Source organism: Mauremys reevesii, linkage group 1 (genome assembly GCF_016161935.1).
Source record: "Mauremys reevesii isolate NIE-2019 linkage group 1, ASM1616193v1, whole genome shotgun sequence".
NCBI classification, from domain to species: Eukaryota; Metazoa; Chordata; order Testudines; family Geoemydidae; genus Mauremys; species Mauremys reevesii.
The window spans coordinates 359,180,062-359,195,697 of NC_052623.1; the positions used below are offsets into that span (position 1 = coordinate 359,180,062).

Below are 15,636 nucleotides of genomic sequence, written 5' to 3' on the forward strand. Positions count from 1 at the left end.
GGGCTGGAAAAACCCAGCCCTGGGGAACCTAGGTCCTGCAGGAGAGCTCCATTGGGAGGGGACGTGCAGAAGGGAGGAGTAGAGCTCCGTATGAAAACACACGTGACACAAGCAGCACATTGATAGAATTACAGAATCCCCTTTCCTGGAAAAGTGACCCGAATAAATGAGCATTCCCCAAAGTAATGGGCAAATCTGGTAACAATACTGACATCTAAACTCCTCATTAGGCGGAAATGAAACAAAGCCCCTGGATACCCAGTTGGTGATGACTCAAAACCATCTGAGATGGTGGGCAGCTATACCTGGGATGCCGTAAAGGAGTAACTCAAGGTGAATAGCTCAGTGGTTTGAGCATTGGCTTGTTAAACCCAGGGTTGTGAGTTCAATCCTTGAGGGGGCCACTTAGGGCTTCTGGGGAAAATCAGTACTTGGTCCTGCTAGTGAAGGCAGGGGGCTGGATTCAATGACCTTTCAAGGCCCCTTCCAGTTCTAGGAGATAAGTATAGCTCCTGTTATTATTTATTGTGTGTGCTTAATAGCTAATAAATTGTAGTTTTAGAGAAGCGCACACTTGCTTGTATCAATAATTTCTCAGCTGGAATTGCTGTCTTCCCAGTTATTATTCCTGACACATCTGGAGAGAAACAGTTAAGTTACCACTGCTTTGTGTTCTGAAAACCCTGGGGAACACATGTGCCCTCTTGGCCCATCCGTCTGCCTCAGCGCCTGCCCCAGCGCCCCCTTCCCAGTGCCAGGCTGTGACTCAGCAGCAATAACGCTCACCCTGCCAGCCACGCCAGGGCGTCTCAGGGGCAGCAGGAAGCTGAGCAGAAGAGGGGGCAGATTGTCATCTCTTATCTGTGCCATCACTGGGTTTGAACTGTCATGTCTGGTCCCATTTCCAAAGTCATTCTCCTCCTTCTTCCTCCCCCGTCCCCTCCCCCATGCTGGGCTATAAACCCCCTGGGAACCCACAGCCTGGCACAGGCTGAACTCCAGTACCCAGTGCTCTGGACCAGCCACCTAGACAGACAGACAGACAGACAGACAGACAGACAAACGGACAGGTGAGTCCCTGCCCCCTCCAGTCCCTTTCCCCCTCGTGTTGGGTGCTGGGCTCTCAGTGGCAACCAATCCCCGGGACGGGGTCTGGGGGCCGGACTTCCCCTGTGTGAGCTGCCTGGGTCCTGGGACAGGGTCTAACCAGCTCTCCACTGCCCACGGCCCTGCCCCCCACCCCACAAGGACCAGAGCTGAGCTGTCCCAGAGAGCAGTGCCCAGCACCCCACACTCCGCAGCTGGGACTGAACCGGGTGTCTCCCATTTGTGGGGCCTGGCACATCACCCTTTGCAGGGTGGCATCTGGTCCTCACCCGTCTTTGGCCCTCCCCCACCCCAGGGATGTTTCATAAGCCCTTCCAGCCCCCATCCCGATGGAGCAGAGAGGCAGGAAGGGTGGGGGAGCACCCAGAGCAGAGCAAGGAGATAGGGAGGATGGGGAGCCCCACGGCAGATTAGGAAGATAGCAGGGGTGGAGGATGCCCATGACAGGGCAGGGAGGGCAGATGGGGTGGGGGAGCCCCATGGCAGGGCAGGGAGAGAAAGAGTGGTGGGGAATCTCCCAGAGCAGGGCAGGGAGGATAGGAGGGGTGGGGGGAACCCCCTCGGTGGAGCAGGCTGCAGTGGCAGGGAGCTGACTTATCTCCAGAGAAGCTCACCCTTGCTGCGGCCGTGGGGTAACACGGCTCTGGGTGTCCCCAGCAGAACATTCCAACCATGGGGAGGGTTTATTTCCAGTGGGGTCCTGCAGGGATCAGTTCTCGGCCCTACACTAGTTAACACTGTTAAACAGTCTCACTAGCCCCAGATACCAGCAGCCAAGCCACAGACATGTGAGATCAGAGTCACTTCGGGGCAAGTCTGACACCGCTTTCATTGGGCCACGGTCAGCACCTACATACCAGGGTAATGGGCTCCCTTGAAATGCAGCAGAGAGACAGACCCAAGGGAGCGTGGGCAGCCCAGAACAGGGCCAATACCTCGGCCACAGGCAGCACCCGCAAGTTATAATCCAATTCTCTTGGGCCTGATTGTCCCTGGCTCCATACGTCACCATTTACACCAGGGCCCAGTACGTGTAAATCGCCGCCCAGGGAGGATGGTGCATTTCCCAGTCTCTTTGCACAGGTGCAAATGACAACACCCAGTGCAGGGCGCTGAGGAGCCAAGCACAGGGTGCATGATGGGCCGAGTGCTCCCCGGGCTTGAGGGCCGGGAATTGGGAAGTTGCCATTTTACCCTGCACTGATGGGGGCCAGGCCCCAGCTGGTGTGAGTCCAGTGACCCCCGTGGAGCTTTGGCCAGTTCACACCCGCTGGGGTTCTACCCCGCTGATTCCAGTGGAGCTCTGAGCAACGCCCCCCCACTGGGGCTCTGACCCCAAGGACTCCAGTAGCCCCACAGCAGCCAGTACCCGCTAGGGATCCACCGTGGGCTGCAGTAACTATTATCCCTCCCCTCCCACCCACCCCAACCACTCGGTGTTGACTTCCCAGACACACAATCTCCCTGGAGCTGGAAATATGAGTGTGATTGAAACACCCGTTAGTGGGGAAAGGCCCCAGGGGGTGGGGTCAGTGGGTGTTTCATGTACCAGGTGCTGGGTGATAACACGAGAGGACTCCGTGTTTCTACCACTAACCCAGCTCTCTAGTCAGAGAACGATTGCAGAGGTGCTGCACCTGCAGCTGGCATTCCAGCCACGTGCACACAGACTGGCCTCCATCCTGGTGGCACTGGGGCCTCTTCCAAACTCTCCCCCCTGCCACCTGCGCCCCCCACCCCAAGTTCCATGTAGGTGGCTACCGAGGGGACCTGCCAGCCCCAGCACTGGGGGAGAGAGGGACAGCGGGAGATGGCAAATGCCCCTTCTGAGAACTGCTTTGCTCTGCAAATGGGACCCTGTTGCCTGGGACCCAGGTCCCATCTGAGTGACCACAGCCTCCCTGCTGACCCCTGGCTCCTCCCCACCTGCAGCCCTGGGCTGGGGAGTCCCTGGAGATGCTGCTTGGACAGCCCAGCCACTGAGGAGCTGGGACCTGGCTCCCTGCTGAGTGTCCAGTTCTGTCCCTGGGGCCCAGCTCAGTGAGGGGTGGAAGAGGAAGGGCCCTTCGGACCCAGGCAGATGGGCTCCGAGCTCGGTGCCCCAGGGCTGGGGGACGGGATCCCTCTCAGGGCTCTTCCAGCCCAGCCCGAGGCTCCTCCCCCTGGGAAATGCCCCATTAGAGAAGGGAGGCAGCACTGGGGGGTGTCCCAGCCTCTCATGGCCCCATCTCCCTGGTGTGTTTTCTCCCCAGGGGAAGTGAGAAGATGGGGCCAGTCGCCTACTTCAGCCTCTGCCTCCTCGGCTGCCTGATCTTTAACCCCTCGCTGGCAGGTGAGTCCCTGCCCGGCCCCTCGGGAAGTGGATTCATTTCCCTCGTCGCTCCCAGAGCCACTGCCCGTCTCCTGCTGCTGGGGGTCACTGCCCGGGGGGAGCCCAGGCCCTGCAGCCCCTCCCCAGGGAGCGGGTGAGAGAAGGTGGGTGAAAGGCCCCCCAGGGTCGGCTCTTCCCATGAGGATTGGGTGGGGCCAGTCCCTGGGCAATGGGCGCTCAGCCCCCGTCAGCTCCAGGCTCCCCTCCCCCCTCCCGTGGTCCCCTCCCACTGGCCGGCCGTGTCCCCACGGGGTCCCTCTCCAAGGGCTGCTCATGGCTCCGCTCCAGCCCCAGCTTCTCCCCCATCCGGCCTCTGCTCCCGGCTGGGCTGCCCCAGTCCCTGCACACTGTGTCTTTCTCCTCAGACTGTCCCATTCCCTCCCTCCGCTGGGACGCGGCTCCACCCCGTCCCCGTGCCCCCAGCCCTGAGCAGGGCAGAGCCTGCCCAGTGTTCCCCTCCCCTCTGCCCCAGCCCCACAGATCCCTGCTATCCTCCCTCTATGTCCCACCTCCCTGGCACCTCTCTCCCTTCCCTCCTCCTACAACCCCCCAGCTCCTTCCATCCATCTGGGGGGAGGGATAGCTCAGTGGTTTGAGCATTGGCCTGGGTTGTGAATTCAATCCTTGGGGAGGCCACTTAGGGATCTGGGGCAAAAATTGGTCCTGCTAGTGAAGGCAGGGGGCTGGACTCAATGACCTTTCAAGGTCCCTTCCAGTTCTAGGAGATTGGTATATCTCCAATTATTACCTTACCTTATCCAGAACTGGGCCCCTGCCCCGATTTCCTGCCTAGTCCCAGTCTGTGCCAACCCCACTGCTCCCCCAGCTTCACCCCTTTCCCCTGGGTGTTCCCTTCCTGCCCCCCTGCCAACTTCCCTGGTCCCACTGTCCCGCATGGCCCCAGGGGAGATGGGGAGAAGCTCAGGGTGGCAGGAATTCCCTCTGCCCGAGGGCTGCAGCTGAACGGGGACCACTGTGGCTGGCAGCTCCATAATTCCCCCCTTCCCTTCAGCCACCCCACAGCCACTGGCTCCTTCCCTGCCCCAGGGAGCCATGGGAAAGGAGCCCCTGCCCCATTCAAACCCAGAGGCCCTGCCCTGCTGGGATCCCTGCTTAGCCCTGTTTTGCCGACCTGGGGTCTGTGCAAACCCAGCTTCTTCCTGCAGTGCCAGGGCCTGGAGGGTCCTGCCAGCCAGACACAGCCTCAAACGGGATCCCGATGTTTTTGTGCTAATGGGAAAGCTGTGGTTGTGCCTCTGAAACAGCCTCTAACTGCGGTGTCCTGTCCCCACCATGGCCCCAGCCCCCCCTCTCTCAGCAGGGGCACAGGCTATGTCGTGTCCCGCAGGCTGGCTCTCCTTCCATGACAGCTGCTATCGATTCTTCCACAATGAGAAAAACTGGATGGAGGCTGAGGTGAGAGGCTGGGGGCAGCGGGGCTCAGGGGTCCTGGGCTGGAGCTGGAGGCTGGGGGGATGGGGCGGTTTAGGGTGAATATCAGAGTAAATGAGCTGGGTAGGGCTGGGGAATCTGCTCCTGTGGGAGGGGCGGGGGGGAGCGTTGCCAACTTTCTAAGAGCACCCCCCTGCCCCGCCCCTTCTCCGGTGCCCCACCCCCACTCACTCCATCCCCCCTTCCTGTGTCACTGTCCCCCACCCTCACTCACTTTCACCGGGCTGGGGCAAGGGGTTGGGGTGTGGGAGGGTGGTGAGGGCTCCGCGGGAGTGCAGGCTCGGGGTGGGCCCAGGGATGAGAGATTTGGGGTGTGAGAGAGCCTCTGGGCTGGGGAGGGGTTGGAGTACAGGGGTTTGGGCTCTGGGCTGGGGAGGGGTTGGAGTACAGGGGGGTATGAGCTCTGGGCTGGGGGGTGTGGGCTCTAGAGTGGGGCTGAGGATGAAGGGTTTGGGGTGGAGGAGGGGGATCCAGGCTGGAACTGAGGGGTTTGGCGCGCAGGAGGGCATGTGGACTCCATTTGGGGGTTTGGGCTCTGGGGTGGGGCCAGGGATGAGAGGTTTGGGGTGCAGGAGGGGACTCAGGGCTGGGCACGGGGTTGGGGTGTGGTAGAGGGTTCGGGGTATGGGGTCCTGGCAGCGCTTACTGCAGCTCCCAGGAAATGGCCACCAGGTCCCTGCGGGCCCTACGCATATGGGTGGCCAGGAAAGCTCCATGTGCTGCCATCACGCCCACAGCTGCTGTCCTGCAGCTCCCATTGGTTGCGGTTCCCAGCCAATGGGAGCTGTGGAACCGGCACTAGGGGAAGGGGCAGCACGTGGAGCCTCCCTGGCTGCCCATGTGCAGGGACCTGGCAATCGCTTCCGGGAGCCGTGCGGAGTCAGGGCAGGTAGGGAGCCTGCCTTAGCCCTGGGCCCCCACTGCACCGCTGACCGGACTTTTAACGGCCCGGTCAGCAGTGCCGACCAGAGCCGCCAGGGTCCCTTTCCGACCGGGTGTCCTGGTCAAAAACCAGACACCTGCAACCCTAGGTGGGCGCCCGGGGCTGCACATTTCCCACGGCCCCAGACAGAGCCCTGGGAACAGGCTGTGAGGGAACAACCTGCCCTGGCCAGGCTGGGGAGCAGAATACAATGTAAACGTAGCTCCCGGTGAGGCACGATCTCCTCCGGACCCGACGCGCTTGTCATGCGCTGTGTCTGCCAGGGACACCAGGGACGGCCTGGGCCCAGGTGGGGTCTTGTCTCCCTCTAGCAGGCAGCTCGGGAAGGGCCTGCTCCTTACTTGGTGTTACCAGAGCAGCTCCCTGAGCTCCAGTGGCAGGGCTGTGCTAAGGTCTCCAGTTCGATCCCCATTGCTGGCTGGCTTGTGGCCAGGGAGTCGCTGCACAGGACATGAGGGTGGTGATGGGCCCTGTGTACAGAGGAACGGCCATACTGAGCGAGAGCAATGGGCCATCTAGCCCAGTGTCCTGCCTTCCGGCAGTGGCCAGTGCTGGGTGCTTCAGAGGGAATGAACAGAAAAGGTCAATAATTGAGTGATCCAGCCCCTGTCGCCCAATCCCAGCTTCTGGCAAACAGAGGCTCTGGACACCATCCCTGCCCCTCCTGGCTAATAACCATTGATGGACCTGTCCTCCATGGACTTATCTAGTTCTTTTTTGAACCCTGTTATAACCTTGGCCTTCATGACATCCTCTAGCAAAGAGTTGCACAACCTGACTGCATTGTGTGAATAAATACTGCCTTTTGTTTGTTTTAAACCTGCTGCATATTAATTTCATTTCGTGACCCGTAGTTCTTTTGTAATGAGGAGTAAGTAACACTTTCTTATTTACTTTCTCCACACCAGTCATGATTTTATAGATCTGCTCTTATATCTCCACTCAGCTGTCTCTTTTCCAAGCTGAAAGGTCCCAGGTTTACTTTTTTTTTTTTTTTAAATAATTGGAGATATACTAATCTCCTAGAACTGGAAGGGACCTTGAAAGGTCATTGAGTCCAGCCCCCTGCCTTCACTAGCAGGACCAATTTTTGCCCCAGATCCCTAAGTGGCCCCTCAAGGATTGAACTCACAACCCTGGGTTTAGCAGGCCAGTGCTCAAACCACTGAGCTATCCTCCCCCTATCTATTGTCTCATATGGAAGCTGTTCCGTACCCCGAATCATTTTTGTTTCCCTTTTCTGAACCTTTTCCAATTCCAATATATCTTTTTTGAGAAGAGGCAACTAGATCTGCACACAGTATTCAAGATGTGAGTGTACCATGGATTTATATAGAGGCAGTTTGGTATTTTCTGTCTTATTATCTATCCCTTTCTTAATGATGCTCGACATTCTATTCACTTTTTTGACTGCTGCTGCACAGGGAGTGGATGTTTTCTGAGAACTATCCACAAGGACTCCAAAATATCTTTCTTGAGTGGTAACAGTAATTTAGACTCCATCATTTTATATGTATAGTTGGGATTGGGATATAGATGTTTTCCAATGTGCATTACTTTGCATTTATCCGCATTGACTTTCATCTGCCATTTTGTTGTCCAGTCACCCAGTCTGTGAGATCCCTTTGTAACTTTTTCACAGCCTGCTTTGGACTTAACTATCTTGAGTAGTTTTGTATCATCTGCAAAATTTTCCACCTCTCTGTTTACCTCTTTTTCCAGATCACTATTGAATCTGTGAATGGAAGGGAGGGACAGCGGAAGGAGGGACAGTCAGAAAACTTCTGGCTTTCCTGCAAGTCTCCCTCTGTGAGGCAGGTTTTCCAAACCTCGTGTTGTTCTTGGAGCTCTTTTCTGAGCTCTCCAATTTGTTAACGTCCTGTCTGAGGAGTGGATCCCAGACCAGGACATGGTGCCGGCTCACTAGTGCTGTATACGTGTAACACCCCGTCCCTGCTGCAGCCCCACAGCCCTGTGCTCAAGTCGTGCCCAGACACCTGGGCTGTGGTGGCTCCCCCCTCGCCTCTTCCCCTCCCTGCTCTGACCCTTCCACAAGGCTCCTACCACCCGCTGCTGCTGCCTGGTGAGTCTTTCTCCTCTCGTCTCCTCTCCTCCATTCCACCCCCCTTCGCAGCTGGCTGCATCCCTCCTCCTCACACCCCCTTGGGCCCTCTGGGGCGTTTGAGGATGTGAGCGGCGAGCCAGCAGCAGTGGGGGGAGTGAAGAGGGGAGAGGAGGGGATCCCTGAGTATAGGCTCATCAATGGCTATTAGCCAGGATGGGCAGGGATGGTGTCCCTGGCCTCTGTTTGCCAGAAGCTGGGAAGGGGCGACAGGGGATGGATCACTTGATGATTCCCTGTTCTGTTCATTCCCTCTGGGGCACCTGGCACTGGCCACTGTTGGCAGACAGGATACTGGGCTAGATGGACCTTTGGTCTGACCCAGTAAGGTCATTCTTATGTTCTTATGCTCTGAGTAACTTAACATACGTGAAATAGCCTTACAGAGACCTAGTAACAGGTCACTGAAACTGTTAACAGGCCATTACAGTGGTAATGAAGCCATTAAACAGACATTTGCCAACACCCACAAAGCCTTTGGCCACATTCATCTGGGCTTTTATATTGTAGGAAAATGTGTTATTTGGGTTAAAAACTGTTTCCAAACGACCCATCAGTAATTCCCATGCCATGTGACCTGTCAGTAATTCTCCATGCATCTGAATAGATGGGTTTTTTACCCGCAAAAGGTGATGGCCAGATAAATCTGTTAATCTCTAAGATGCCACTGGACTCCTCGTTGTTTTTGTGGATACAGACTAACACAGCTACCTCTCTGATACTTGGTACCATGCCATGCGACTTATTCTCTACCCAGCAGAAGTATTTTTCACTAAGCTCGCTCAAGGAGGAGCAGACATAGCCAGTGAGTTTATTTCTTGATCTAGGTGTTTTATTCAAACCCAGTATAAGTAAGCGAGCCTGGCAGGGAATTCTGTGGAAGAAAGGTGATTAAAGTGCTGCCTTAACGCAGGCTGTCAGGGACAAACCCTTTCGAAAAAGGAGAGATTAGGCTTCAGGTTGGTGCAGGTAGCCTGAAAAACCAAGTCTCTCTCTATACAGTATGCACCGAACTCTGCCATGTAGATCTGGCGACTGATCTACAGCTGCTCAGTTCCCACAGGGAAATGTTATTAGTGCTTTAGGGTGATGGGGGGGGGATCTCGCGGAGGTGGGGCCAGCAGCAGGGTGAGGAGGGGAGTGGTGAGCCAGCGGCATGGTAGGCCGGGGGGTATCTTGTGGCGGGAAGGGGGGTGTGGCGGGGCGGAGAGGAACCGAGCAGCAGGCGGGTGAGCGGCGGTCAGACGTGGGGGTGAGAAGGTGAGAGGAGAGGGGGACCTTGCATTGGGGAGAAGAGGTGAGAGTCGAGTCAGCAGCAGACAGGGCCTGGGGGCGGAGCAGGGGCAGAGCCGTAGGCAGAAGAGGCGGGACAGGAGCGAGCCTCCCCCCGGGGAAGTTTCACCCACCGCCTGTGCCTGTCCCTGTGCCTGCACGTTCCAGGCTCACACCTGCCCTCGTGTGCAGCTCGGCACTCAGAGCTCACATTCAGCTGGTTGCTGCCATCACCCCTCAGTGCTTTTCAGTCCCGGCTGCCAGGCTACATCCCCCGGTTGTCAGTGTGGCCGGCTGCCTTGGTTCCCGGCCGTGCGACCCTGCGTTTAGCTGTATTACAGCACACGTGGATCAAGTCAGCCCAGCTCACCGTGCGATCCCGATCCCTGCGTAGACCTGACGCGTCCGTCACTATTTACCGCTCCAGCAACCTCACTGTCTCCGGCAGCCTTCACCCGCACTGGTTTTGTTTTGTCTCCCTGATCCCTGAGGCAGAGTCTGAATAGCCCTGGGTCGAGAACAGACCCCTGTGGGTCTGTCTACACAGTACAGAAAAATCCGCAGCTGGCCCGTGCCAGCCAACTCAGGCTCACAGGGCTCGGGCAGCAGGGCAGTTTCATTGCTGTGTAGGCTTCCGGGCTTGGCTGGAGCCCGGGCTCCAGAACCCTGTGAGATCTGCCAGGAAATCCCCTCGGCCAGGGCTGCACTGAGCTCATGTGGTGCTAATTGCTCACGGGCACAAGCCGAGCGCCTGGCAGAGTCGAGTGCCTGGGTCAGCACCGTGCCCTTCATCCGCCCCACCCGTGCTCTCCTCCCAGCATGACAGCGGGTGGGTCTGGCAGAGCCATGGCCCAGGGCAGGCCGGTGCTCAGAGCAGAGCCCAGGAGCTGGGGCGGGAGGGATTGGGTGACGCCAGCAGAGCACAGGGTGGCTGTGGCTGTGCCGCACGGGGTGGGGGCCGGGAAGGTGAGGGGGGATGGAGGGAGGGAGGGAGGCTCTACCTGCTCCCCCCGTTGGTTCTGGGGAGGGGAGAGGTGCTACCAGGGGTCCTGTCCCCTCACAGCCCTTTCTGCCCGGGGGAGGCAGGGCCCCAGAACAGAGCTGGACTCGCTCCTGCTGCTCCCTGCACTGGGGCTGGGGGGTAACTAGCTCTGTTTTCTCTTGTCTCAGGCTCATTGCCAGCACCAGAGGAACGGGGCCCATCTCGCCTCCATTCACAGTGCTGGAGAAAATAACATGCTGGCCCATTACATCAAGCGGTACCACAGAAAGAACAGTCCCGTCTGGATCGGACTCTCAGACCCTGAGCATGTGAGTGCCCGGTGCCCGCTCTGCCTCTGGCAGTCCCTCCCCAGCCCCTGGGCTCTGGGTCTCTGCTCAGTGAGGTTGTTGTTTGGGGCGGGGGTGGCACCAGAGCAGGATTTCCATTGGAACGGGGTGAAAAGGGGCTGTAACCGCCTGGGTTTTCACTCACAGGATCGATCCCCAGCGCCCGGTGCAGAGTATAACCTGCTGTTACTAATGTAACCCCTCTGCCAGGCTGAAACGATAGCAGCAAGGGCTGGGTTCAATACATAGGGGTCCCTTCCCCACAATGTAATGCAAACCAGCTCGAGCCCCCACCCAGCGATGTGGGAAAATCTTACACACACCCCTGGGCGCCTCGAGGAGGCAACACTTCCCCTCTCGCAAGCACAGACTCTTGGTGTAACAGAAAAGGTTTAATTACATGAGATAAACAACAAGCATTAAATTGGGAAAATACCTCAACTAGATTTCATAGGTCAAACGTGAGCAAAGACCCACCCCAGCAAATTGGGCCGTGTCCTTCTCTCGGGGCCCTTGAGTCCAGCAATCCCCAAATCATCCACAGTCCCAAAAGTCCCACAATCCAAAAGTCTCTGTCCCAGGTCAGTGCAGCCCCAGAGATCGCAGCAACAGATGTTTTGCAGCATGAGCTGTGAATACCCACTTCTTCGGATGCAAGCAGCTTGCATCCGAAGAAGTGGGTATTCATCATGCTGCAAAACATCTGTTAGTCTATAGAACCAGACTAACACGGCTACCCCTCTGATACTTGACCCCAGAGATCGAGAGTCTCTCTGCAGAGGTCCCCCTCCCCAGCCTAGGTAGAAAGGGGCACCTTACGTGGTTCGGGGCCAACTGCCCTGCCTCTCCGTGGGGTTCTGCTTCCACTAGTCGTCCCCGCAAACAGCTCAGCTCCGCTGGCTCTGTGGGCTGCTCCGCTCTGACAGCTGCTCCGCTCTGCCAGCTGCTCTGGTCCACCAGCTGTTCTGTGATCCGCTCCAGCCATCCTCGCGAGCTGCTTGGCTCCACTCACCCCGTGGCTTCACAAACTGCTCCACTCCGCTCTGCCAGCTGCTCTGCTCCACGGTATTGCTTCAGGCTCCCCCACTCATTAGCACAGTACTCAGTGCTCTCAGCTCAGCAAGTCCAGCTCTTCAGTGATTCCAGCTCTTAGTAGGGGAGCCCCAGTGCCAGTGAATTCAGCTTAGTAACCTGTAACTAGATTCTTAAGGGAATCAAAAATTAACTCTGACATTCCACAGAGGAGAGAGGCATAGATAGAACTGGTGCTTCTGGCTCACACAAGGCACTTATACCACCAAGTACAGATATCTGTCCCCAGCCTCTCTCCTTTCAATGGGTTTTGGAACCCATGTCCCTTGTCTAGCAAGTGCTATTTAGTTGATAACGAAACCCTCTATCATAAGACAGTTTTGTAGTTCCTCATTTACTTAATCAGGGTGACAACATTTTGTTCCTCCTGCCCCAATAACAAAGAAATTGGGGATCCCACAGCTGTGAAAATAACCATCCCAGGCTGCTGTGGGGTATGCTAAGTGGGGTGGGAGTGCCAATGCAAATAACTGAAATGCCAATGCAAACACTTGAAACTTCTTTCCGCACTCCCCATAATTTACCACCAGATGTCAGGGTGGGGCTCATCCTGATTCTGCTTACACTAATATTCACGTTCGTGACACTAGTGCCCAGGGACCTACCACACCGGCCCATTGGGCTCAGACCATGCACGCCCGGCACGAGAGTCAGCCCTGCCCCACACGGACGAGATATAGGGATGGTAGGAGCAGGGGGTCCTGGACACTCTCCCTTCACTTGCTATTTTCATGCTTCTGAGGGTTGGGCAGGTCCTGGTGTAACTTCAGCTGCCAGTAAATGTAGCCCTGGTTGTCAGCGCTGAGATTTCATAGCAATGATCAGTGTCTCCAGGGTCACTGGGCAGCCTCTGCCCGTGCCCTGCCATGGCCCCTCGGCTCCGGGGCACGTCTCTAGCTGTGTAACCTTGGGTTTGACAGGGGCTCTGCTCTCCTTTGCCTCTGCAGAATCAACACTGGAAATGGTCAGATAATTCCATGATATGTTTCACAGCTTGGGATAAAGGGCAACCTGATAGTCCGAGAATAAACGAGCACTGTGTGGTGTTAGAACGTCCAGGTAAGCTGGTGGATCAGACCCACGTGCACCTAAAAGGGGAACCCTGTCAGCGCTCTGACCACACAGGTTCTGATCCTGCATGCTCTGGGGCACAGATCCTGGCTCCTCTCTCTTCCCTGCCCCATGCTGGGAAGGGAGTCAGGAAAGAACCCCTTGTTTCACCTGGTAAAACTGCTGCCTACCAGCTCCCCTGGGTCAGTTCATGTGTCTGCTCCAGTGACAGGCAGCAGAGATATACTCACATGTCCAGAGACACACACCCCTGGCCCCAGTCAGGGACTCTGCTGAGCTGTTAACCTGTGATGGCTCTGAGTCACTGTTGCACCCCTGCTGTACAAACACTGATCCACACAATGATGTGGGCACCAGAGCTGCATTTGCTCCCCCTCGCAGGGTTGTGTTACTCACAAGCATTCGCACACATGCCGGCTGCTTGTGAAAGTGCTGCCCAGTCTCGGAACGTTCACAGATTAATTAATCTCTTTTTATTAGCAATTGGAGCTATACCAATCTCCTAGAACTGGAAGGGACCCCGAAAGGGTCATTGAGTCCAGCCCCCTGCCTTTACTAGCAGGACCAAGTACTGATTTTGCCCCAGATCCCCAAGTGGCCCCCTCACGGATTGAGCTCACTACCCTGGGTTTAGCAGGCCAATGCTCAAACCACTGAGCTCTCCCTCACCCTCCATGACTGTTCCCATGGAAACAGGCACTGGGTGGGGATCGTTAGCACAAGCTGCAGCCAGGGAGCAGACCCCGGCGGCGGGGTACGTGACCGGGTGCTCACAGCGCCAGCGGGGAGGGGAAGAAGTTCCAAATAGTCCAGATGGTGACAGCGACTAGCCCAGGTTTTCAGCCTTTTTGTATTGGTGCCCCCATCGCACAGCCAGCCTCTCAGTGTGACCCCTGTCACACATTCCCAACAAGAGGGGTCATTTAATGTCATGGGGACTCGGGGCTGTCACCCCACAGAGCTGACAGCTCGTGACCCCCATGTAACCACCCTGTGAACCCATGAGGGGTCAGAACCCCAAGTCTGAGAACCCCTGGACTAGCCAGTGTTGGTGGATTCGAGGGGTCGCTTTGCAGACAGGCTGTGAACAGGAGAGGGGTGAAATTCACAATGAATCCCCTGCCTGGCCCTAATCACTGGGGGCTGTGTCTGTGTGGGGCCTGCAGTGCCAGGGGGTGTGGGGAGCGAGGGGCAGGGCCGGGGCTCTCAGACCAATTCCATTTATCACTGGGACAGGCCTGGGCCCGCCATGAGCCGGGTGTGTTAGACAGTCACACGCTATGGTAACAAGCAGCCCATTGAGCACTGGGCTCTGTAATAATTGATTCACATTTTACTAAAACACGAATTCTTTGTTACTTTTATGAACTATTCCAAAATTGCGCCCAAAACATTATGTTAAAGGAACATGAATGTCCCAAAGTCAAGGAAGTGCCAGACTAGGGCTGCCCATGTAACCTTAACGGAGCCCCTGGTACATGTGCGTCATGATACAGTCTTGAGTTACAGGCTCACTGTCCATCAGGCCTGATGCCAGCAGATGGGCACAGCCAGGGCTGCAGTCACTGGACGGGGATAGAGTCAAACAGCAGCAGAAACCCGCACCCCAGGGAACAGGGCACCGAGAACGGCCTATACCCCCCGCGGAGCTCCCTGCTGGGCCTGGGGTGCTGCTGAGGGGCTGAGCTCACCCAGCCCAGCCCCAGGACTGTCCTTCCCTGGGCGCTCTCTGGCCCGACTAAGCAGGAATCCAACTGCCGGGCAGCCCCCGGGCACAGGCACAGACACCCCCAGAGCAGAGGGGTAACGGGGTCTGAGGGAGGAACGTGCTGCTCCGTGCACAGCAGGCCGGTGACACTGACTCCTGGGGCAGGGACACATCCCCTCTGCACGGCGGCTGAGCCCTGCCTGGGACAGAGGTTCCCATGGGTGTAGCCAGACCCAGGTGGGCAGGGCATGGAGGGGGCCTGGCTGGGGGCAGCTCACTCAGCAGGGAGGAGGCAGCAGCCCAGTTCCTGAGCGACTGCCCCAGTCGCGGGGCAGGGCTCTCGCGCTCTCCTCTGCCCTCTGGCTGGGGTGGGGGGCATGTCGCCGGGGGGGGGGGTAGGAGCAGTAGCACATGGACCAGGCGTCTCCCCTTTCACACTGAGCCTCGGCCTCTCTTTGCAGGATGGGGCTGCCCCAATCTGGGGCGCTCAGGGCTCCATCCCACCCTCCTCTTCCTCAGGGCTGTGCACAGGAGCTGGGATCTTCTCCGAGGGGCACGGAACGGGGTGGGGGCGGGGTCACTGTATGAGCAGGAATGGCCCAGCCTGCCCCACCCTACGGGTCATTTCTGTTTTTCTTTCTAGGTTTTCAGAAATGGCACGATTATCCCTGTCATTGGAGATACCCTTTTGTTTGTAAGCACAAACCCTAGGGGAGGCAGCTCACCTGGACCAGAGGGCTCCCAGTACCTGGGCTGTGAGTGAATTGGGTCCTTCCGGCTCCCCTGGGAGACCAGATCCTGTGTCCCCGGGTGCAAAGTCCCTTCTGCAAAGCATCGCTGAGTTATGCTGTGTCACTCCCGCTCTGCTCTGCCCCCTTCTCTCCCTGTCGCACCCAAGCTCTGCTCTTCTCAACCATCTCAGCACAGTGAAGTATAATAAACTTTCCCTCCAGCATTCAGCTCAGTGCATGTTAGAAAGTAGATAAGGAAGTGTTGTTTACTCCTTCTCATAACACAAGAACTAGGGGCCACCAAATGAAATTAATGGGCAGCAGGTTTAAAACAAACAAAAGGAAGTATTTCTTCACACAATGCACAGTCAACCTGTGGAACTCCTTGCCAGAGGATGTTGTGAAGGCCAAGACCATATGAGGGTTAAAAATAGAACT

General features: G+C 57.1%; 1 protein-coding gene across 1 annotated transcript; it reads left to right on the forward strand.

Moving 5' to 3' along the window:
- The first annotated feature begins 1,002 nt into the window (after positions 1 to 1,002).
- On the forward strand, positions 1,003 to 15,408 carry LOC120395894 (C-type lectin BfL-2-like). Its single transcript, XM_039520700.1, has 6 exons — positions 1,003 to 1,070; positions 3,360 to 3,439; positions 4,782 to 4,894; positions 10,438 to 10,578; positions 12,636 to 12,747; positions 15,111 to 15,408. Exons 2-6 carry the CDS (start codon positions 3,373 to 3,375, stop codon positions 15,176 to 15,178), a joined length of 501 nt encoding a protein of 166 aa, XP_039376634.1. The 5' UTR covers positions 1,003 to 1,070; positions 3,360 to 3,372; the 3' UTR covers positions 15,179 to 15,408.
- The last annotated feature ends 228 nt before the right edge of the window (positions 15,409 to 15,636 follow it).